This window comes from Pelobates fuscus, chromosome 3, assembly GCF_036172605.1.
Source record: "Pelobates fuscus isolate aPelFus1 chromosome 3, aPelFus1.pri, whole genome shotgun sequence".
Taxonomy (NCBI): Eukaryota; Metazoa; Chordata; class Amphibia; order Anura; family Pelobatidae; genus Pelobates; species Pelobates fuscus.
Window position 1 is genome coordinate 55,517,093 of NC_086319.1, and position 22,827 is coordinate 55,539,919.

Sequence of the window (22,827 nt, forward strand, 5' to 3'; positions counted from 1 at the left end):
GTGTACATAAGAGAGTGTTTAGTAACAAGCTCCCTAATCTGGTATACTTATAACGTATTTATTCAAACGAAGTCTCGCATCCCTGTTGCAGCAATGCAAATGTGAATTCCCGTCATATCTCCAAGCGGTCTTTGCCCGAGTAGGTCGTAAAGTGAGGCGCAACTAGGTAAGCAGTAAGCATGAGCAGTTTGTTTTTATTGCACTGTGCTTTCTTTTTTGTTAGTACTGACATTGTACTCAAATCCAATGGACCGTTTGTACTTGGCTCAAATGTGTCATCAAATCTAATGCACATTCAAATTTTGGAGACTTTATTTTGCCATTAGATTTGAGCAAATACGGTATATAGCAACCCCACATAAGGATACCAAATTAGGGAGGCATATGCAAATATTATCTTCATTTACAAACATGGTATTCGGCCCTCATGCGGAAAACGTTTGTAGACCTTGGCCCTATGTTATTTTGTGTTCTTAATATAATAATTTCTTAAATACTTAATCATAAGCGTCATTTATTTTATTTAAAAAAAAGTAAAATTCAAAGAGTTGCTTTCTGTATGTGAAAATATATTTGTGACTCTGCTGCTTTAATTTGGAAATGTGACTTCTCGAGAGCTGACCGCTTCTTATTCCATCTATTCAACAAACACTATTTTTGCGTTTACTGTGGTAAATAACATAAGTAACAAAACTAAATTTACTGCGTATGAATGGCTGGCTTTTTCTCCAGTTGTACATGCACATGTTCTATCTGTCAGGCACTGCACGGGTTAACTAATCTGCATACTTTGCGTAGTATTGCCTGTCAAAGCATAAAAATTTAAATAAATGAAACTATAAGAAATTAAAAAAAAAACTTTTAGCACAATCAGTAGCTAGCTTTTAGTTACCTATATGCGTATGCTAAAACCAGGGAACAGTCAACTCCTCTTTAAAAGAACACTATAGCGTTAGTAATGCAAACAAAAACAAAACTCTCTCTTTCTTAGTTTCCTGCTACCTATCTCCCTCTGTGTTGGGGTTTAAAAGGTGGGATTTACTTATCTCTCAGCCACGATGAGTCTCCACGATGTCATTCCGTTTCCTTGGCGCAGAGCATAAAACATTATGTTGCATTGGGAGGCTATTGTGCATGCGCGGCAAAACATTTTGCCTCTGAAATGGCGGTGTACGAGCAGCACTGGATCTATAACCAAGTTTGACTGGGTTAACGCACAAGTCCTTTTAGTCGCTGTCTTGATTGCCACGAGAGGCATGCTAACCCTACAGAATAGCAATATTTACATTACAGTCTTGAAAACAGAGGGACACTGCATCCAGTCCACGTCACGGAAATTAAATGTGCTTTACGTTGCATCAAAGTTGACCAGGTGTCTGAAGGCTAAAGTGTAAAACCAATTTAAAAAAAAAAAAGGTAAAAAACTTGCCCTAAATCACACTGGTCAGTGCAGTATAGCAGGGGCAAAACAATGAGCACGCGGCATTTCAACGTTAACAACAGGTCTCACAGCCTCATAGTGCTTATTCACAGAACTCTGAATCGTAGCGAACGCAATTCCAAATATAAATGATTGAATTTCAAATTTACGGCCAGAGTTGCCAAATAAAAAGTGGTCTTTTTTTTTTTTTTTAAATACCAGTTTTCCAATTTTCACCCTTTAATTTTAAATTCACTTTGAATTCTCACTTAATTAAAAAAAAAAAATCCATAAATATATATTTAATTTATTTTGTCCAGTCCAGCTTTATATTGATATTGAATTCACATTATATCAGTGTTTTTTAGTGTGTGTTTTGTGAGAAGCCTTTGTGGGTATCTGCTGCCTTTCCATGCTATGGGCTGTATCTACTAAATAGCACATTATAAAGAACTGACTGAATCCAGACTAAACTAGGCTTGCTGTTACCATGGCTCCCATTGATAATTCGTCCTATTTGGTTATTTTAAATGCAAGGTTGATGCTCCGTGTCCGGGTGATGTTTAAAATCCCGGGGACAGCCGCAAAGAAAAAAAAAATCTCTCTCTTTCTTTCTCAGCAGCACCGCGTGGGCTCATTTGCCCTGACCCAAAATGGCGTCCGCCTGTCCCCGAAGCCACGCCCGTTCGAAGGCAGTCTCTTCCAATCCGCTGGCAGGATCTCCCGCAGCTCGTCCTGTAGGCCCCGCCCACTCCCGGCGGCAGGCCCGCCTCCTTCTCCCTGGATCACCCCCCATGGCCCCTCCTCTCCCCACGGCCGTCCCCAGACGTCATCGCTGCCGTCACCGTAGGAGAGAGAGACCTCATAGAGCGGCGGGCTGAGTGAATAGAGCCTACTTTTGTTGTTCTTGTTGTCCGTGCTCCGCTCCTTCCTCCCGGGGGAAGCAGCAGCAACGCGGTGAGTGCCTGCTCGTCACGTGACCCGGCTGGTGGCCGCACCGTGCTGCCCAGGACAATGAGGGGCCAAATGTCCTCCCCCCCCCCCCCCCCTCCGGGTGAAACGGGCCGTGCTGGGGGCCAAGTCCATGCACATGTCACTGGACCCATGTGTCCCCTCTCCTAACCCTGGGTGTAATCATGGCCCCCCTACTACATAAACCCCTCTGTCGCTGGGGGAGCTCCTCTCAGCCTCTGGTGCTGGAAAGGTTAATGAGTGGTGGCCAAAAAAAAATCTTTTGTACCCCCTTCCCAGCACTGATGGCTGAAAAACCTTCCAAATATGGTAGGACTACAACTCCTACAATGCTAGTTACATCTTTAAGGCTGATGAAGCATCATGAGAGTTGTAGTCCTTCTGTGGTGGGAGAGAGAGAGGTGAGGGGGGGGGGCTTGTTTTTGGCACCCCCTTGCCTCTCAGCATGCACCTCCTGTAAGGCCTCCAGTGCTGTGGGGGGGGGGGTTACACACATATATTGGGTTATAGTGTAATGCAATGGGTATCTTTTTTTTTTACTGGGAACTGGTTACTACAATATCATATAAAATGCTAACTTTCAGTGATGAGTTCATCCGAGCCCTCTACACTATTGTGTTCTTCACTAAACTCTAAATTGTTACAAATTAAAGGTTATTTTCAAAAGTAGCGGATTTGGAAGAAAATAAAATAATAATAATAATCTCCATGGCTGCTATGGTTTTTGCCAGAATTTTGTAATTCGATTTAGAATGCTGTTCAATTCAGAGTTTAGTGATGGAATTCGAGATCCACATTGTACAGTGCTACAGATTATGTTGTACGTACATGTAATCTTCATTGTTGCTCCACGCCAAGTGGTCTTCATAATTTGTAAACATGTAAAGCAATAGCATTCTATTGCATTGTCCTTTTAATCCTACATTCCCAACCAGTTTCCGATCTAACAAATATTCACGTAACATTTATTAAAAACGAAGGATGATGCATCGCTAGTACATAAATATGTAACAAAACCGCAATATTGTGCATATATTGCTTTTCAGACAAAAATCTAATTATGCTAATTATATTCAATGTTTAATTTTCACTTATTCATCATTTTATAAAAAAATAGTTTTAAGAATGAAAATATCTTGCAATATTCCACACAGGGTCTGAAATGTTAGTACAAACGCAAGAAATGCAATTTCTTACATACAGTAGGTGTGACAAAAGTAGAGAGAGACAATATTTTAAATGCCTTTCCTATAGGTATCTGTAAGTGCCCTAGAAGTATTACTACCAGTATAACTTACTAAAAATTGCAAAAGAATTAAAAAAAGTCAGGGTTTGAGTATAATGCCACATACAGTAAATGCAGTTAAATCATATATTTCTAAGATTTAAAACTGCTATAGCAACCTTGATCAAACTAATGGAAGAGTCGATTAATTTCTCGCCCCCGTGACTGTAGAAGTTCTATAACCCAATGAAACTTCCTTTACGGTTTGGAAGCGGGGTGTGAACAGACATTTTTTGCAAACTTGCAGGCATTAAAACAGTGACCAGTGGCTTCTAGTAGTGAAATTTGTTCATGTACATGCTGGTGGTAATCATTCATAGAGTATACATTTTATGGATTAAATTTCATTCTGCAAATCTAAGTATCAAATGATAGGTCACCCCTAATAGGTTTTGGATGTAGCAGCTGTTTTCAACACTAAAGGTGTCCATGTGTACCTGTAGGTCTTAAACGTGCTCAAGAGGCAATCAAATGATGTGTAAGCTTAGTGGTCCTTTAATCAGTCCTGCAAATAGTGACCCATCCATGGATGTAGCATATATAGCGGTTAGGAACCACTAATGCAAATTATTATTGTTTATTAAAATGTTCAGACCTTGCATGTAATTATTTGGATTAATGAAATCTTTCATCAAAATAACAGGGATTTGTAATTTAATAGATAAAAATGCTAGTTTTTGTTTAATGCAAGTATCTTTTTATGTAGTGTATTCGGAGCTGCATTTTGACAGAATACCCAGAGAATGAACTCTGTGTTTTTATTTATTTTATTATTTATTTATTTTTGTAAATATTCTTTTATACATTACATATTTTCCCATGTTGTAATTGCTAAAAACGTGGTCTTTCAGTTGGTTAAGGTACTTCCATCCAATCTATTTATTTGTATATAAAATTAGGATTATCTATACAAATGTTATATGTATGGGGTTTCAGGTAGTATTTTGGTATTTTAACATAAATAATATTGCTACAACACTGGCAATTCTTCAGTGTGATTTTTAAAGGTAAATTGATGGTAGTGTTTTTATTATTGAAGGCAAAAGATCACCTTTTGCAATGCATGCATTTAAGAACCTCTTATGAGTATATTTCCTGGTTTACCCTAAATCTGCATGAATTGCCCTTTTAAACTTGTGGTTTGAAGCTTGGCTTAATCAGGCCAAACACAATATACAGGTGGCAGAGAGCTAGTACAGCATCACAAATGCAGATGCCATACCTAAACACCGAACATCACAAACCCCCAATCTGAGTCAGTTTTGGCAGTTTAGATTAGGCATGATCTGAAGGTCATGTAAGCAATATTTTAGTCCAAAGGAGACGTAAATCTAGCTGCCCCTACATAATCCTGTTAAGACAGGAGATATCCTGAAAATGGTTGCTTGTATGTTTACATTTGACTTGAAAAATATTTGACATGGTTATATTTTAGTTTTGAAAATAAAAATTGACATTTGCAACAAAAAAAGATAAATTACTTAGATTGTCTTTTTTTCTGTCTAATTCAGAGGCCCTTCGATCTCTATAATGTAGAAACAAATCGGCCTTTGTAAAGCTAATGTGTGCTGCTGTTAATATTCTGTAGATTTATACAATGTGTTGTAAATTACGGTTTTGGGTCTGGTAATTACACAAAATGATTTGACATGAAATATGTAGGACCCTTATACCAACCAAAACAGGGAATACAGCTATTGGTATTACAACATTTGTGTAATGGGTGTTTCTGATTAGAAACCTTTTTTTCTCATTTAATTTCATACAATATTTATTTTACTGCTAATTCACAGTGTGTTGTTGTTGTTGTTGTTGTTGTTGTTGTTTTGGCTACAAAGATGACCCTTTTAATGTCCCATTTTCTCTGGACTCTGGTTATTTATAGCGGTAAAATAAGTTCCATGCTGGGCCAATGTGCTAAAAAAAAAAAAAAGTGATCACTATGTAAACTGATAGAATATCTTTCAACATTTAGTTAACCCTTTACACAGTAGTACGACCTGTTTGATATTATAAATATCACTTTGAGTGTGGATTTTTGTTTCTCTACATTGTAAAATCTAATTTTATTTACTAATGTTATTGTAAAGCTATATGGGCAACTCTAAATATTGGACAAATGTATTAAATGTATTTTATCTTCTTCTAGCAAAGTTATTAAAGGGGTAGTTTTTTTTTTTTTTTTATCACTATAAATTTCCACTAGCATACTATACATATTTTAGAATTGGTTGACTTCAACAGATTTTTGTACAGATTACAGACCAGAGACCACAAATGTAAAAACAAACCTATTCCGTTGAATTCTGAATTAGAATGAGCAGAGGAGTTAATGGTGAATGTGTGTAAACAACTGCCAAAAGAACTCCACACAAATTAGTAGAATTTTGGAGTTAAACTTCATCGTCCTGTGGAAAGAAAAAAAAAAAAAACCTTACGGATCCACTTGACACACGTTTCCTGAAATGCTAACATTTAATTCTCCAAATACCGTTTAGCTTGTGAAAAAAAAGCTAGTCCAGTTTTGGGTGATTAATTTGCAGAATTCCGCAGACTCTTTCACAATCTGTCCAATCACTAGATGTCCAGAACCAGTCTTTTTTTTTTTTTTGATAACCCTGCAAGGATAAATGTATATTTTTCTAGTTGCATGATCACCTGAGAACTTTAGTATACCCAGAAATAATTTTAACCCTTTTGATAACCTTTAACTTGCCGGTCCTGAAGCTAGTACATTTACCATCACCCTGTCTTGAAGTAGTTAAAAGCATAGCTAGACACTTATGTATGTAATGAAGTGTTCTTTATCCTGTAAGGCAAATAAAAAACCTGCTTTATTATACAGAGCAGCTTTTGTGTCCACAAAACACACAGAATGCCATGCAAGGTATGCAAACGAACGCATACAGCATTGTAGCTTTTAGATTTCCTGCCCACAGTTCTGTAGGTTCCCTAGCAACAGCTTACTATTGTGAACTAAGATTTTCAGCCAGAAATTCAGGTTGGGATCTGAATGAAGTGTTGCCCATTTTTGGGGTATTTACAAATTTTTACCCCCCTCTGTATCTTTTTATAACCCATCATTTTGTTAAAATGCAATAGAAAAGATTGGAAATGGAGAAAACGTTTCCTCACTGTTTTGCCTATAATTTGTACACTATAAGTGCATCCAAAAATATTTTTTGTTCATGTGCTGAGAATACCTCATGCCTAGGATTTTTTTTTTTTTTTGTTTAAGCTATTCTTTTGCAGTTGCATGTCTTCAATGACAAAAAGAGCATTTCAAGACTTTAGTGTCATGGGCCTCTAAGCTAAAAGTTACTCTCCAAGCACTATAATCACTACAGTGCACTGTAGTGGTTATGGTTCCAGGGGAGCCTTGGCACCCTCTCATAGTAAGGAGTCTAACTGTTTTAGAACGGTTTGACTTCTTTCATTTGTGTTGCCTAGAGCCATTTCTCGCCTTCTCTACTGCTCAGTGGTGCTTGGCATGTTTTTTTTTTTTTTCCGTTGTACCTGTTGTGTTACCTGCTCATTTATTTAATATCAAAGGGCATGTACTTACATGTATACATTGTGCTATCAAAATTGTGAAAAACAAATCTCAATTTGGTTGTGGTCACAGCTTGGCTATTGTAATCCGAAATGTTGCTGTTTATTTTTATTTTTTTGGTACAATTCAGAGCTTAATGAATTACCTTTTAATTAAAACCCCCATTAATTTACATTGTTACCCTGAAATTTGTATCAAATAGTAGACCAATCAGATTTCCTCCCCCCCCCCCCCCTTTTTTTTCTTTTTCTATTTTCATGTGGTTTTATAAACTTTCAATATTGGTGCTAGTAACCTTCATTATTGCTACTAATTGCAATTAAAAAAAAAAAAAAAAGTAACGATATCTCTCACATACATAATAGCATCGTATAATTCAATTGATATTTGCAATTTGTTTATGTATCCCTGCATCATTTGTCCTTATGTAGCAAAACCCTCCACGTGCCTAGGTTTTTAAGTATGTAAAATCTGTATTGCTGTACCGATCTCATTGATTACTTGGTGAAAGCAAATCACCAGATAGAGATTTAGAAGGTAGAATCTTTGCTCTATTCCATATGTTTGTTTGCCCTTGGTAACTTGCAATTTTAATGCGTACATTGCATTGTGTGATCAGCCAGATGTGAACAAAAGACAGGACTCTACCCAGTTTACACTTCTGTATTATCAATGTCCCATCAAACTTGGAAAGCATTGATTGGCTAAGAGTGCTGGGATGGTACCCTGAGATTCTGTGCAACATAACCAGTACATTGAGCTAAGGTGGTTCTATTTCTTACTGTGCCCCTTTACGGGATTAAGTAGTTGGATATAGTGTAAAAAAAGTTAATTAGCTGATTTTGTGACCACAAGCTAACCTGGACCAATCATAAATACAGTGTAGCTGAAAAATCACCTAGGTTTTTTGCTATGCAGCTTCTATGGTTTTTACCTAAATCGGCAATCCCCGTTTAATTTTATTTATAACATACACCGACTAGTTTTCCCTTTTTTTGTGTGTAAATATTTTAGGATTGTAACTTTAATGAAGGAGAATCACGTTGCATTGCTATCTGCTACGGTGGGGTTTGCATGTTTAGAGCACTTTGTGAACTTGAGGCTGTGGGCTAAATTTGGCATCTCAAGGGGCCTTCGCTCAAGTGATCCTAGGATTGCTAATGTCTCAGAAATTTGCTCAAGCTGCAAGATTGGATTAAGTCTGCGTTGGCTAATCCCCCCCCTCCCCCCTCTTTTTTTGGAATGGGGGGGGGGGAGAGGGGGGGTTGGTTTTGCTTTAGAGCAACCAATTATTTTACTTACAATAAAATTGCTTTGGTAAAAAAAATACATTTATTTAAAACCTGCTTTCTATAGTGCTTATAATTATGTTAATGGATTATACCATTCTCTCTCTGGGTTATATATTTTTTGATATTCATCTTTTATATTTATTGGCTCTAGTGACTCTGGCTTTCTGGAAGAATATCAAGGTGACCTACTAGGAAATACTTGCCAACACCAGAACAAAAGATTGTTTGTTACCCGACATGTTGTATCTCCTAAAATCATAGTTCATGGTCTAATAGTAAAGCACCAAAGAACCATGTTGGCTATCATTTGAATAGTTTGATTGAAGGGTCTCCTTCTGAATAAGTAGAAAGGTTGTTTGGTATGAAAGGTTATTCTCACAAAAAATTGCTAAAGCAGAATATTTTCAGTACATCTTTTTATCCTTCCAGAAGTTAAGGAGAGTCAAAATTAAGTCTCAACTTTCCATGAAAGAGCAAAAGAGAACATTCTGATGCCAAGTTTCCTGTGTGAGCATGCTTTAGTTCTTCATCTCAGATCGGAAAAAAAAATGAAGAATCCTTGGGTTGGCTACAGTTATCAGCTAAGTTTTTGGAACCCCCTCCCCTTCTTTTAGAATTTCCATCTTCAGTTCTCCACTTATGCAGGACCATCTTCTCACCAAAGTTTTTGGAAAATAAACACTGGTTGAATTCATTCAAAATTGGATTGGAGATTCTGAAGTTTGCATCCCAAGTCATCTGAAAATTATCTCATGAAATCTTTTAGATAGTCAGTATGCATATATAACCCTGTCTCTTGTGAGTTAATGGGGTTTTTATTTCTTGCACAGGATCCTTGACTTCCAGTTCTGTACTCTCCAGTTGCCTGCCAGGATCTTTTTAAAGACTCTGTTGGTGCTAGCAACAGGGCATAGCAATAGCTCCATACGTTCATTGACTCATTGTGGTATCCTCCAAGGAATCCTGGTTAAGGATTTTCAGCTAACAATTGGCTTGTGAATCTGTAAAAGTCTCAACTACTTCCTTCAAGAAGTAATGTCATCTTGGATTTCAGCTTTGGCTCAGTGGAAATAAAATTTCTGGCATTAAAGAAAAAGATTTTTTAAATTTGTTCTGTCCAATTGTCCCTGAAGGTGCTGGGGTCTTTAAGTGCCTCCATTGCATCTACCAAATAGGCCAGAAACAGAATGTGCCCACTTCAAGTGAAAATCTTGAAGGATTCTTTAAATTGTCAGATTTTATATGTACTCATTCTCCATCATTCTTCAGCTTCATTGGTGGCTGATGTCTTCATTTTTTAAGCTGGACCTTCCTTTCCATTACACTCATTAGACCGTTGCCTCCACCAACCTCTTAAAAGTTTGCTAGGAGGATCCGACTGTGTTCAAGGAAATTGGACTGCTGAAGAAAAGTCTGTTCTTCAAACTCAAGGTGATCTGGTACACCTTAAAGCATTTCAGTCTGCCGATCTTCCACCACGCTGTTCAAGTGAGCGCAGTCATTCTTTTTACACTGGCACATATCCATTGCAAGAATGGATGAGTGTTCGATCAAGATATGTGCTCAGATCATGCACTAAGCAGAGAAACATCTGGAAGCGCTTTCAACAGTTTACATAAAAGAGAAATACTTAGTGCATAAGAAGTGGGAGTCAAGCAGACTGTGAATTCAAGTTTTCAACAGGTGAATGAACTATTCGGGAGAAGTGTTATAGATCTGATGGACCCATGCAAAAATAGAAAGCTCTACTCTTTATCTCCCTTTCAGCAAGAGACAAGACAGATTTTATTTTTTTGTTATATTTTTTTTGGGCTAGCTTATAATTTACTTGGTCCTGATGAAGCAATGTTCAAGAGACCTCCACAAATGTGGTGGTCCAGACCATGGGTACTTTTAATTTAGCAAACACATGGGTTGCATGGTTGATTCTGCAGAAGAAGGGCTGAGTGAAGAGATGATTGATGCTTTGTTATAATATACCAAATGAGCTACCTCTTACACATACCCATATACCATCTAGTTTTGAAAAAGAGAATTTTTGCAGGTATATCTCTGCTGGAGTACTTCTTTTAGATCAGAGGTGGACATTCTAAAGCAGTGGTAGGCAACCGACGACACTCCAGATGTTGTGGACTACATCTCCCCATGATGCATTGCCTGCATTATAGTCTTAAGAGCATAATGGGAGATGTAGTTCACAATATCTGGAGTGTCAAATTTGGCCTACCCCTGTTTTAAAGGGGGACCTAGCTAGGCCGAAGAAAGGTCTGAATGTCCAAATTGCAACCCAAAGTTTGGCCTGGTATCTAAGTTGCTTATTAGAAACATAGAAACCTAGAATGTGACGGCAGATAAGAACCATTCAGCCCATCTAGTCTGCCCAGTTTTTTAAATACTTTCATTAGTCCCTGGCATTATATTATAGTTAGGATAGCCTTATGCCTATCCCACGCATGCTTAAACTCCTTTACTGTGTTAACCTCTACCACTTCAGCTGGAAGGCTATTCCAGGCATCCACTACCCTCTCAGTAAAGTAATACTTCCTGATATTATTTTTAAACCTTTGTCCTCTTGTTGTGGTAGTTTTTCTTCTTTTAAATATAGTCTCCTCCTTTATTGTGTTGATTCCCTTTATGTATTTAAATGTTTCTATCATATCCCCCCCGTCTCGTCTTTCCACCAAGCTATACATGTTAAGATCCTTTAAACTTTCCTGGTAAGTTTTATCCTGCAATCCATGAACCAGTTTAGTAGCTCTTCTTTGAACTCTCTCTATGGTATCAATATCCTTCTGAAGATATGGTCTCCAGTACTGTGTACAGTACTCCAAGTGAGGTCTCACCAGTGTTCTGTACAATGGCATGAGCACTTCCCTCTTTCTACTGCTTATACCTCTCCCTATACAACCAAGCATTCTGCTAGCATTTCCTGCTGCTCTATTACATTGTCTGCCTACCTTTAAGTCCTCAGAAATAATCACCCCTAAATCCCTTTCCTCAGATGTTGAGGTTAGGACTCTATCAAATATTCTGTACTCTGCCCTTGGGTTTTTACGTCCAAGATGCATGATCTTGCACTTATCCACATTAAATGTCAGCTGCCACAACTCTGACAATTTTTCTAGTTTACCTAAATCATTTGCCATTTGGCTTATCCCTCCTGGAACATCAACCCTGTTGCATATCTTAGTATCATCCGCAAAAAGACACACCTTACCATCAAGACCTTTTGCAACATCACTAATAAAAAATATTAAAGAGAATGGGTCCAAGTACAGATCCCTGAGGTACCCCACTGGTGACAAGCCCAAACTTCGAATATACTCCATTGACTACAACCCTCTGTTGCCTGTCACTCAGCCACTGCCTTACCCATTCAACAATATTGAAATCCAAACTCAAAGATTGCAGTTTAAGTGTTATTAAGTGTTTCTGTAGGGAAGCAAGTTGTTTACGTTTCTCCAGAACAAACGTGTCCAGCAGTGATCTGGTCTTAGTTACACATATTCTCCAAGCACCATTTTTGGGACTTTTAAGGTGTTGCTTTTGGGCGTCAGGTGACCCTCCCAATTGAATTTTTTCCTACTAACAAATATAAAAAAAAACATTTTCTTACTGTAAAATCCCTTTTCTTGAGTGTTTGAGGTATTACTAATTTTTCATTTTTTATATATTAAACATGTATTTTTGCAGTAATTAAATGTCTTGTATTAGGGGTTTTGAGGGGGCTTTCTTTCCTGCCCTATATTTACTTGAGAACTAGATACTATCACTTTTTTTTTTTTGTAAATCTCTTTTTATTTTTGAGGCATAAGAGTGAACAATATGGTCATGTATATGCATGGTACACGAGATCTTTACAATTTTCACAATGTGTTGACGCCAATTTTTCATACATCATACATTTGCTATTCAGCCTCTTTTTATGGGAGTAGGGTACAGGTTTGGTTGCGCCGTATATGGTAAGTTAGTTAGAGCATAGAGATCTGCAGTCATGAAACATATGTCACATTACGGCCTTAAAAATTAAACACTATTTTAAACAAGTTAGACCGTCTACTGGAGTAAAAACCCCATATTTAGACCGTATCGTGAGGAGTAAAGCTGCGTGTTACGTGTTCGGAGCTCTAGGCGTCTGTGTGTGTGCACACGTTCCTGGTGTGGGGTAGAACCTGGTGGCTATATGTGTGTAGTAGTATTTCGCTACCGGTTACATTATGTGCCAGGAGGGGAGTTCAGGTGATGTGTGTGGTCTCACTTGTGTGGGGGGTCCCAAATGCTTCTGTGTGTGGTGTCCAGGTTGTTAGCACCATTCTTGTGGTATCTAGGGCATTTGTGGGTTGTGGGTACTCCTAACCAAGGGAGTAGCCGGGGGGTGGAGGAGGTTACCTATTATGAAGTGTTGCTCGAGATATGTCCTGGAAGAAGGAAAGATGTGAGTTCTCAAATGTGAGGGGTGTTTTGCCGCGGAGTGCTGTCATAATTTGTGACTTCTCGTACGATGTGGTGCAGCGGAGGATTACGTCTCTGGCATCGTTGGTGGGTGCCGTCGGTGGAGTTGGGAGACGGTATATCCCGTCTAAGGTGATTTTCCGGGCAGTTGCCGGGGGCACAATGGTGGCCAGGAGTCTCCTGGTGTAGTGTGGCAGTTCATCCGCAGTTATGTCACCTGGTATGCCGCGGATTTTAATATGGTTGCGTCGTGCGCGGTCTTCCTGGGTTGACATCTGCAACGTGAGGGTTTGTTGTACTGCGTGCAGGTGTTGCATGTGGTCTTTCATACTGGACATATTGTTGTGGATTTCCGTTATTTGATCCTCTGTCGCCTTGACACGGCCTGTAACCTTTTGCATGTCAGCTTTAAGGGTTCCTATGTCAGCAGAGAGCATTTTCTGAATGTCTAGCACCCAGTTTTGTAAGTCCCTTTTTGTGGCTAGTGAGTTGTCATCTGGAGTTACCAGTGAGGGTACTTGGACCTGTGCTGGGTCCGGTCTGGGCTGTGTATTGGGGTGAGCCCCCAAGTGGGGTTGTGATAGTGTGGCTGGGGCCTCTGCGTGGCCATCTTGGGTTGTGGTTGCCGTTGTAGCATGGCTCCAATGTCTGGATGCTCAGCTGTGGGGCCTGATTGTGGTTTCTGCGTTCGGCGCCCCATATTTACCGGAGTCTTGTCGCCAGGAGAGGTATGTGGGCTCTGTGATGCAGTGCAGCTCCGTTCAGGCCTCCCGCCAAGGAGGATTTCCAGGTCGCGGTAAGCTGCTGGGAGGTAGGCCCGAGTCTGCCGTTTCGTTCTCCCAGTCTTCGGGCTCTGAAAGAAAGGCATCTATCGATGCGGGTGTGAGTCCTGATGCCGGTTTTCCCGGTTGCAGGGTCGGATGGTGTCGTGGTAAGGAGATGTTTGCGGATTTTCAGCAGCTGTCTCAGGAGTGAATGGATATGGCGGCCATTCAGCTCCGGCTCCAAGCTCCGCCCCGATACTATCACTTTTTAAGGGACTCTGTTGGCATCCAGACCACTTCATCTTAATGAAGTGATCTGAGGACCGTGTCCCCATCCTTTTTTAACCCTGCAAATCAAAACATTTTTGCAGGAATGGTAATGTTTTCATTGGAGGATTAACACGCCGCCACAGGCGATTCCCAAGCTGTAATAGTTAGTAATAGTTCAAATGACTTTCATCGAGCAAATTTGATTGGTGCAGCACTGTGTTTTGCCACGCATGCACACTAGCCTTCCAATCCAATATATAGGGGAACACTATAATTTAGGAGTACGTATTTGTATTCCTAATGCTATAGTGTTTCTTTAAGTTTTTCATAGATCTATAATCTTGTACATCAGGGCTCTATGTGAGACTTACATTACAGCTGTTGTAGCTCTGAAGCTCTGGGTTGGCCAAGAAAAAAATACAGGATTTGTTTTCAGTGCTGTGTTTCTAAGGCTTGGTAATTCAATCCATGTTGACCTAAGTTGAACTTTTATTTTGAGATATAGAAGGTTTTTCGTTTTTTTTTTTTAGAAGGTCATTTCCACACCTGGCATTTGCAGGGGACCCTGGGCAATAAATATTAGCAGTGCTCGTTCACTAGCTAGAGTGAGACCCATATCAACTGCCCGGATCCCCACATCTGATGCTCGCCTTCAAGACTTCTCCAGGGCTGCACCTCTTCTGTGGAACTCCCTTCCCTCCACAATCAGACTTTCACCCAGCCTCCACTCCTTCAAAAAAATCTCTGAAAACTCACTTCTTCATCAAAGCGTATCAATTACACTGTCAGCAGGTTTCTCATCCCCTACCCCATGACTCCTTTCCTGCAACTGTCAAAAATGACCTACCAAGCACTCAATAAACCCTTCTCTAACAAACTATTTAATCCCCCTACTTTAACCCTTTGTGTCACTATACCCCACTCCCTCTAGCATGTAAGCTCATTGAGCAGGGCCCTCAACCCCCTCTGTTCCTGTACGTCCAGCTGTCTGATCTCAATTATGTGTCTTAGTCCACCCATTGTACAGTGCTACGGCATTTGTTGGCGCTATATAAATAATAAAATAATAATAATAATAATCAAGCCTGGATGTAATAGTCATTTAGAACTGTGACATCACTGTGTTTTATGATTTTATCAGGGTCTGATGCCAGCAGTGAGAGAATTGTGCACATCTTTAAAATGTAAACCGCTCACGCTGCACCTCCAGGCAAATTCAAATCCACCTGTGATTGCAGCACATGAGCACCACTCATGAATGGGGACATTTTATTTGTACTTTTTATTTTACACAGCAAGTCCCATGGTAGATTCTCCACTAGAGGTCGACTTTCCCTCCCCCTCCTCCCCTCCCAAAAAACTTGAAGTATTGTGGCCACTGTGGGAGCGACTTTGCTTGTGGCTGCCTTTAAGTATTCCTATGTTGATTGCTCACAGACCACATGCAAAGAGTTGACGTTTCCAGATGATCAGTTATCATACTTGATGTAATATTGACTTGTAAATTGATATTTTCCCCACAATGCAGTAACTGATCAGTTCCGTGCCGTGCAAATTGAAACACAAACATCTCCTTTACAATTTAAAATAAATGTCTTAAGTACTCCCGCCTGTGGCTGTTATCATAACCTTATGTGATATTTATTGTGATTTATTGTGATACAAGCTGATTTGACTGCGGTGTGCTCGTTTTAAGCCATATCAAAGCAGAGAGGCTTTAGATGTGAAATGATTTGCTTTTGGTTGGTAGGAGTTAATGAAGTATCACTGGAGGTTGACGAAATCTGCTTTAGATTGAAACCAAACCTTTGAGGCTGGATCTAACTTTATATATATATATATATATATATATATATATATATATATATATATATATTTGACATCTGAAAACTATTATGGCAATTCCCAACACAATCTGTCCTAGTTTTACTTCTGTGGTTTTTTTGTTGTTTTTTTTTTCATGAATTTTTTGATTGTAGCAGTCATAGGAATGAGTTTAAAGTTATCTATGCTTTGCTCTGCTCCTTTAATATTAAGATTAGTTAGAAATAAAAAAAATCCTATATATACTAAAAAGGGTAACAATTTGTACCAACCCCTGCCAGTTCACATTTGCTTTGGGATTCTGTGAAAATCTATCTATGAAATACATTTTTGCATATTAATTTGTTTCCATTTATTTTCAGGTCAGAATGTACGTAAAATATGCAACAGACCAAGCGCAATATAGTTGACGGCAGACGCTGATTTTTGAAGATGGATAAATGTAGACACGTTGGCCGTTTGCGGCTTGCCCAGGATCATTCCATCCTAAATCCTCAGAAGTGGCATTGCGTTGACTGCAACACTACAGAGTCTGTGTGGGCCTGTTTAAGCTGTTCACATGTAGCGTGCGGACGATACATTGAGGAACATGCACTGCGTCACTTTCAGGAAAGTAAGCATCCTATGGCACTGGAGGTGAATGAACTCTACGTCTTTTGTTACCTCTGTGATGATTATGTTCTCAATGACAATGCCACTGGTGACCTTAAACTTTTGCGAAGTACATTGAGTGCGATTAAAAGTCAAAACTATGACTGCACGACACGCAGTGGTCGAACTTTGCGGTCTATGGTAGCTGCTGATGACTCGTACCTGTCTCATGAAGGTGCACAAGCCCTCCTTCAAAATGAAGACCGCGCGTTCACCGCACTCTGGCACCGGAGACATGCTTTGATGGGGAAAGTCTTTCGATCTTGGTTTGCTTTGACACCGAAAGGCAAACGAAAACTGGAACAAGAGCGCTTAAGGGAGGAGGCTGAACAAAAGAGAGAGCAGGCAAGGGAAAGAAGACAGCTGATAAAACGAAGGCTGAAAGAAGAAATGGAAAGCACTCCCCCTAGAAAGAGTTCTCGCCTGCAACAGCAACTGCAGTCTCCTCCCGAAACTGTATTGTCTGACACGCAAAAACAGAACCAAAAAACAACTCCTACCACAAAACACCCATCAGCACCTACCTCGGATGAAGTGAACGTGAAACAAATAGGTGATTCGCCAATAAAAAGGAAACCCACTGTGACCCCTGGGGTAACGGGACTGCGAAACCTGGGGAATACCTGTTATATGAACTCCATTCTTCAGATCTTGAGTCATTTACATGTTTTCCGAGAATGTTTTTTACAACTTGATCTTAATCAAACTCAGGAGTTATTGGCTGCTGCAGCCAATGGTAAAACAAGATCCTCCAACAAATATCCACCTGCGGTGGACTTTACCAACCCTAAACAAAAGCACACTAAAGTTGCAAGGTCTTTGGCAAGGCGTCACAGCTTCTCCTCTGGCCTTAGTGGGGGGGCATCAGATAGTACAAACATGGAACTCATTCAGCCCAAGGAGCCCAGTTCAAAGCACATATCTTTATGCCACGAGTTGCATACCCTTTTCCAAGTCATGTGGTCTGGTAAGTGGGTGCTGGTTTCTCCCTTTGCCATGCTACATTCAGTGTGGAGACTCATCCCCGCCTTCCGTGGATACGCGCAGCAGGACGCTCAGGAATTCCTCTGTGAACTTTTAGATAAAGTACAACAAGAACTGGAAACTACTGGTACACGGTACCCAGCCCTGATTCCCAGTTCCCAAAGGAAGCTCATCAAGCAAGTCCTAAATGTGGTCAACAATATTTTTCACGGGCAACTTCTCAGCCAGGTACGTTAATGGTTTAACAAAATGTCATGAGCAGATTCCTACTACCCGAAAGTAGTTTATTAGACGGGCACAAATGAAACTATAATTTGCAGTTAAAGCATATGGCTCCTAGCTATAAAACAGTTTTGTAACCTTGTGGGTACATTTTACGTTGTTTAGCAGTAAGTGTTGATCAAAAATGATACTTGAATCCTGTTAACTTTTTAAAATGTCTTTATTTCTATCGCTAGAATATCTACAGTCTGTTATGTTCCATGAAAATTCTTACTGCCCGTCAATTGTATTTATTTTTAGTAGTGAAAGTAACATCTGAGCATTTTTTATTTTTTTTATTTGTGTGATGTCCTATTCAGTCACTCGGTATGAAACGTATATGAAGGCATTTGCCATAGGTTTGATTTGAAGTGTAGAAGCACTGATAAAATGTCAATAGGAAGTTTGAATGTGGTTTGAAGCAGTTGCATAATGCCGACATTGTTTGCTCCCATAATTATTGTATTTGCAGTGAAGAGAGGCATGCATATCTAAGTAAATATAGATTTTTATTTATTTATCTATTCTTTTTTTGCACTGGACTTTACTTACAGCTGCCGATCACGGTGCTACATTTGCAGTGGTCGCTTAATGCACTGCTCAGAAGCAGGGATTGTAAATAAGTGACTTGCTCTCTGACCTACTGCTCCGTAAAGCCCTGTGCTTTGTCCTGCAGTGGAAGCTGTGAACATGCCAATAAAACATGGCACGACAATAAAAATCCCACCAAGGGCATGCCAAGTCATTACTGCTTCTGTTCAACACCCCATGCTGGTTATCTGTACCGTCTACAGCGCTTCTTGATTTTTGTCTTGCATTTTTATTGAAGGCCAGATGGCAGAATGGGTATATAAAATTGGACTCCCTCTCAGCCTCGCAATAGGTCCACCTTTTCTGTTATAATTTGGATAAAGTGGGTTTTGTTTCTCCGCTGTAACCACAGGCATACCTTCAGCCTAGGGAAAACACGCCTGCTAATTTGTCCCTTTCGTTGTCTATTTTTGTTCTTTTTAAAAAGTATTGCGAAATATCCACTTCTGCTTTCAGCACCTACATTTCTGTTGCAAACTTTCGGCTTAAGGTTTTTGGTAGCTTGGTTTGATTTTGTTATTGAACTCTAGATAGAGAGTTGTTATGCAACTTTTTTTTCCGTCACACTAGTCCCAGAACACTGAGTGTATGGTTTAAAAAACATTTACATAGTGTGAGCAGCTTGGCTGCCAAGTTGCAATCTCACATGGAACCATTTGGAACAAAGTGAAAAAATGAATTCCTAATGGGAAACCGTTTTACCTAGTTGGACCCTCCTTCTGTTGATGTATAAATTTGTAATTCTTCTTGTTCAAGGTGAACAAAAAAAACTTTTGTATTTATTCTATAAACTGGGAATTATGGAAAATTGATAACACAAATTGCAATAATTATGCCAATTTATTCTGCCTGGAAAAAAAAACTTCACCTTCTTCATCCCTCCCAATTTACGGTTTAGTGAATAACCCAGTTTATGATTCCATGTCTGACAGCCAGGGGAGCATAACTAAGGATTTTGAAGCTCACAATATTCTCTTGATAATCCGTACTTTTCTTTTAAAGAGGACCGAACCTGCAGTTAACCCAGTTAAAGCACCATAGCTATCTTAATATAGTGTACCTTACAAGAGGAGAGCCTAACCTGGGTGGCATTCTCCAAGGAACTTTAGCTAATTAGTTGTTAAAAATAAACACTTATTGTGACGTCACCAGTTCTCTCGATGAAACAGGTCAAAGTTCTATTCTAGGTTCTTGCTCATGGTTGCATGTATCTCTGAATCAAGCTTTCACGCGTTCCCAATGTAATACGTGTCAACAACTGGGTCCAATTCATGACAAGCTTGTTAAACCGGCTAGAGAGTTCATAGAACGGGATGAAGTAAACACAAAATTACTTCTTAAAGAGGCACTTAAAGCACACAGATGCTGGTGGTGAATCATGCAAAATACATCCAAGTTTTTATTAAATGATGAGGAAGTTCAGGTAAGGTTCTCGGCCACTCACTCACAGAAGAAGTGGTTCGTGGAGATTTTGCTTCATTAAAAGGTAGGATCGTAAATGTGTTTAGTGGCCTAAAATAAAGTTTTTTTTTTTTTTTACTGCATCTTAAGGTGGTTGTTTAAAAGATTTTATTTATCTGGGATTTCTTCCATAATGACTTGTCTAATAAGACACGCTTACTGTATTTCCCCCTCCACTTAAAGGCACACTCCAAGCACAATAAATTATGTCTCTCCCTGCCCCCTAGTCAAACGTGAGAAGCACTGGGGTTTGCTCAGTGTAATTGGCTGGCAAGCAGGCTCCATTCATAAGTACATAGAATGCTGTTATGAAATCAGCCAGTAGGTGTCCGTCACAGTAACAGAAATCCATCTTCTGATATCAGAATTGATATTAGCAGAGGGATTTCCTTGGAGTTACTGGTGGGGTTAGGGGTAGGGTAAAGCTAGGATTACCAGTATGGTTAGGGTTTGCTGTAGGGTTAGTGTTAGGTTAATATAAACAACCAAAAGTTAATTTAGATCCCGGACATATGAGACCTTTAACAATCAGGAGTGTTAGAGGAATCTATTATTTTTATTTTTGTATTTTTTTTGTTTAGTTGAACTGGATGTGTAAGAATTATAATATATGAAAAATGTGGAAATGTTTTTTGTTTTTTACTTTAATTTTTTTTCCCAACTAACATTTTAGCCACACATGCTTACTTAAAGGACCACTGTAGTGCCAGGAAAACAGACTTGTTTTCCCAGCACTATAGTGCCCTGTGGGTGCCCCCACTCCTGCCGGGCTGAAGGAGGAGGAAGGGGGTTAAACACTTACCTTTCTCCAGCGCCGGGCTCCCTCGGCGCTGGGGACTCTCCTCCTCCTTCGGTTGTCATCGGCTGAATGCGCATGCGCGGCAAGAGCTGCGCGCGCATTCATACAGTCCATAGGAAAGCATTCTCTGCTAAAATCACAGTGAGAAGCGCGGAAGCGCCTTCAATGAGACAGCCACTAGAGGCTGGATTAACCCATTTGTAAACATAGCAGTTTCTCTGAATCCTAGATGGACCTGGCACCCAGACCACTTCATTGAGCTGAAGTGGTCTGGGTGCCTATAGTGGTCCTTTAAAGTTCTTGGGTATGCATATAGTATATTAAATGAAAAATATTTTGTGTCCTTTAACCCCTTAAGGACCAAACTTCTGGAATAAAAGGGAATCATGACATGTCACACATGTCATGTGTCCTTAAGGGGTTAAAAAAATATTTTATAATATGTAAGGGTGCACTTAAAGAGAAACCCTTAAATTACCGTGGAACAAACACATAGCACACATTCTAGGTTTTGTTTTGGTTAATCCCTCCAAAGTATAAAAATATTTCCACCCTGGATTGTGTCTCTAAGTACTTTTTACTTGAAGCTTACTTGTGTGTTTACTTTGTGACACACCAATGAGTCATGATAGTGTCCTTTATTAAATGTTTTATTGATCTGGATTATGCTGAAGTCAATGAGTGTTTCATTTTTTTGTATGGGCTGACTCATGTTTTGATCAAATCCAACAATGTGTATATTTTAGAGTGCTAATAAAATGCAACTGAGTTATGCTGTGTGACTCCATGTCACACGTGATTGTAGAAGAAATATTTCACTGATATCCAATACATGTACCATAGATTCACTTTTTTTTGTAGAGGCTGTAGAGGCTGTTCTATTTATAGTCAGAAGATCAGTTACTATGGTGATCATCTGAGTAGAATACCCCCAAAAATAGATGGTTTGCCATCTTTCAAAAATCTTGAATCTTTATCTAATTCTGGGTTCTAATTCTACGTTGTGTGTTACAGGGACACTCTAAGCACTGTAACTACTACAACAGACTGTAGTGCTTATAGTGCTTAGCGCTCTAGGAGTCACCTGATGCAGTCACATGATGATTCAGATTTTTTTTACAGTTTGAGACTTATGCGTTTGCCATATAATAAATATTTGTTTGGCTATATCTAGCCAGTTTTGGTGTTAACCGTATTTAATTCGCTGGTACTCAGATTTTGCCCACACTGTCATATTCAGGAAATTGTGTGAATATTTAAAGGACCACTCTATTCACTCAGCTCAATGAAGTGGTCTGGGTGCCAGGTCCCCCAGGCTTTAACCCTTCAGATGTAAACATAGCAGTTTCAGAGAAGTAAGTAACTGAAGGGGTTTTAACCCCTTCAGCCCAGTGGGAGGGGAACCTTGAGGGTGTGGGGGGGGGGGGGGAGACCTAAGGGTTATATAGTGATCCTTTAACCCCTTAAGGACCAAACTTCTGGAATAAAAGGGAATCATGGCGTGTCAGACATGTCATGTGTCCTTAAGGGGTTAAGGTGAACACCCAAACACTGCAGCAGGAAGCGCATATAGTGGCTATCAGTATGACAGCCACTATAGGATGAGTTAAAAGGACACTATAGTCACCTAAACTATAGCTAAATAAAGCAGTTTACATTTACTGTTTACATTGCAGCTCTAAATCTGCCTCCAATGACTGTCTTTCAGAGCGCAGCTTTGTATTCCTGGCACTATAGTATCCCTTTAACTCCTAAATGGCAGAGAATTGGGCGGTGAGACTGCAGGGACATGATCTATACACCAAAACTGCTTCATTAAGCTAAAGTTGTTTTGGTGGCTATAGTGTCCCTGTAACGTTGCAGTGTAAACATGGAGATGAAGTTGAAGTGGTCTGGGTGACTTTAGTGGTCATTTAATTTGTTACCCACTTTCTCTTATTGTTTCCGCTTCCCCTTTCAGAATCTGTTCTTCTTTTCTTCATTAGTGACAGAGAATGTGGAGCTTGCCTAAAGCTCCTCCCTTTTGTCATAATTGTCAGGCGTAGGAAAAATACCCTACTTTGTCTTATGTTTTAAAGAGAAATAGATTAAAAAAAAAAACCCCCAAAAAATACAGATTCTGAAAGAAAAAAACATTAGGAAAAAGGTAAGTGAGGTAACAGAGCCTCTTTAAGTTGCGCTTTAAACCTCTTAAGGACACGTGATTTTTGTTCCGGACATTTTCCGTCATTTTGCCCTTTTACTTTTG

The 22,827-nt window shown here is 39.5% G+C and overlaps 1 protein-coding gene across 2 annotated transcripts in view; it reads left to right on the plus strand.

Moving 5' to 3' along the window:
* Window positions 1-2,247: 2,247 nt before the first annotated feature.
* The window catches only part of USP44 (ubiquitin specific peptidase 44), a 54,301-nt gene continuing 33,721 nt past the window's right edge, over window positions 2,248-22,827 (plus strand). For both annotated transcript variants that reach the window (XM_063447087.1, XM_063447088.1), the window contains exons 1-2: window positions 2,248-2,377; window positions 16,195-17,695. In XM_063447087.1, the coding sequence (XP_063303157.1) occupies window positions 16,265-17,695 (1,431 nt within the window). In that variant the 5' untranslated portion in view covers window positions 2,248-2,377; window positions 16,195-16,264. The remainder of the gene's footprint in view (window positions 2,378-16,194; window positions 17,696-22,827) is intronic.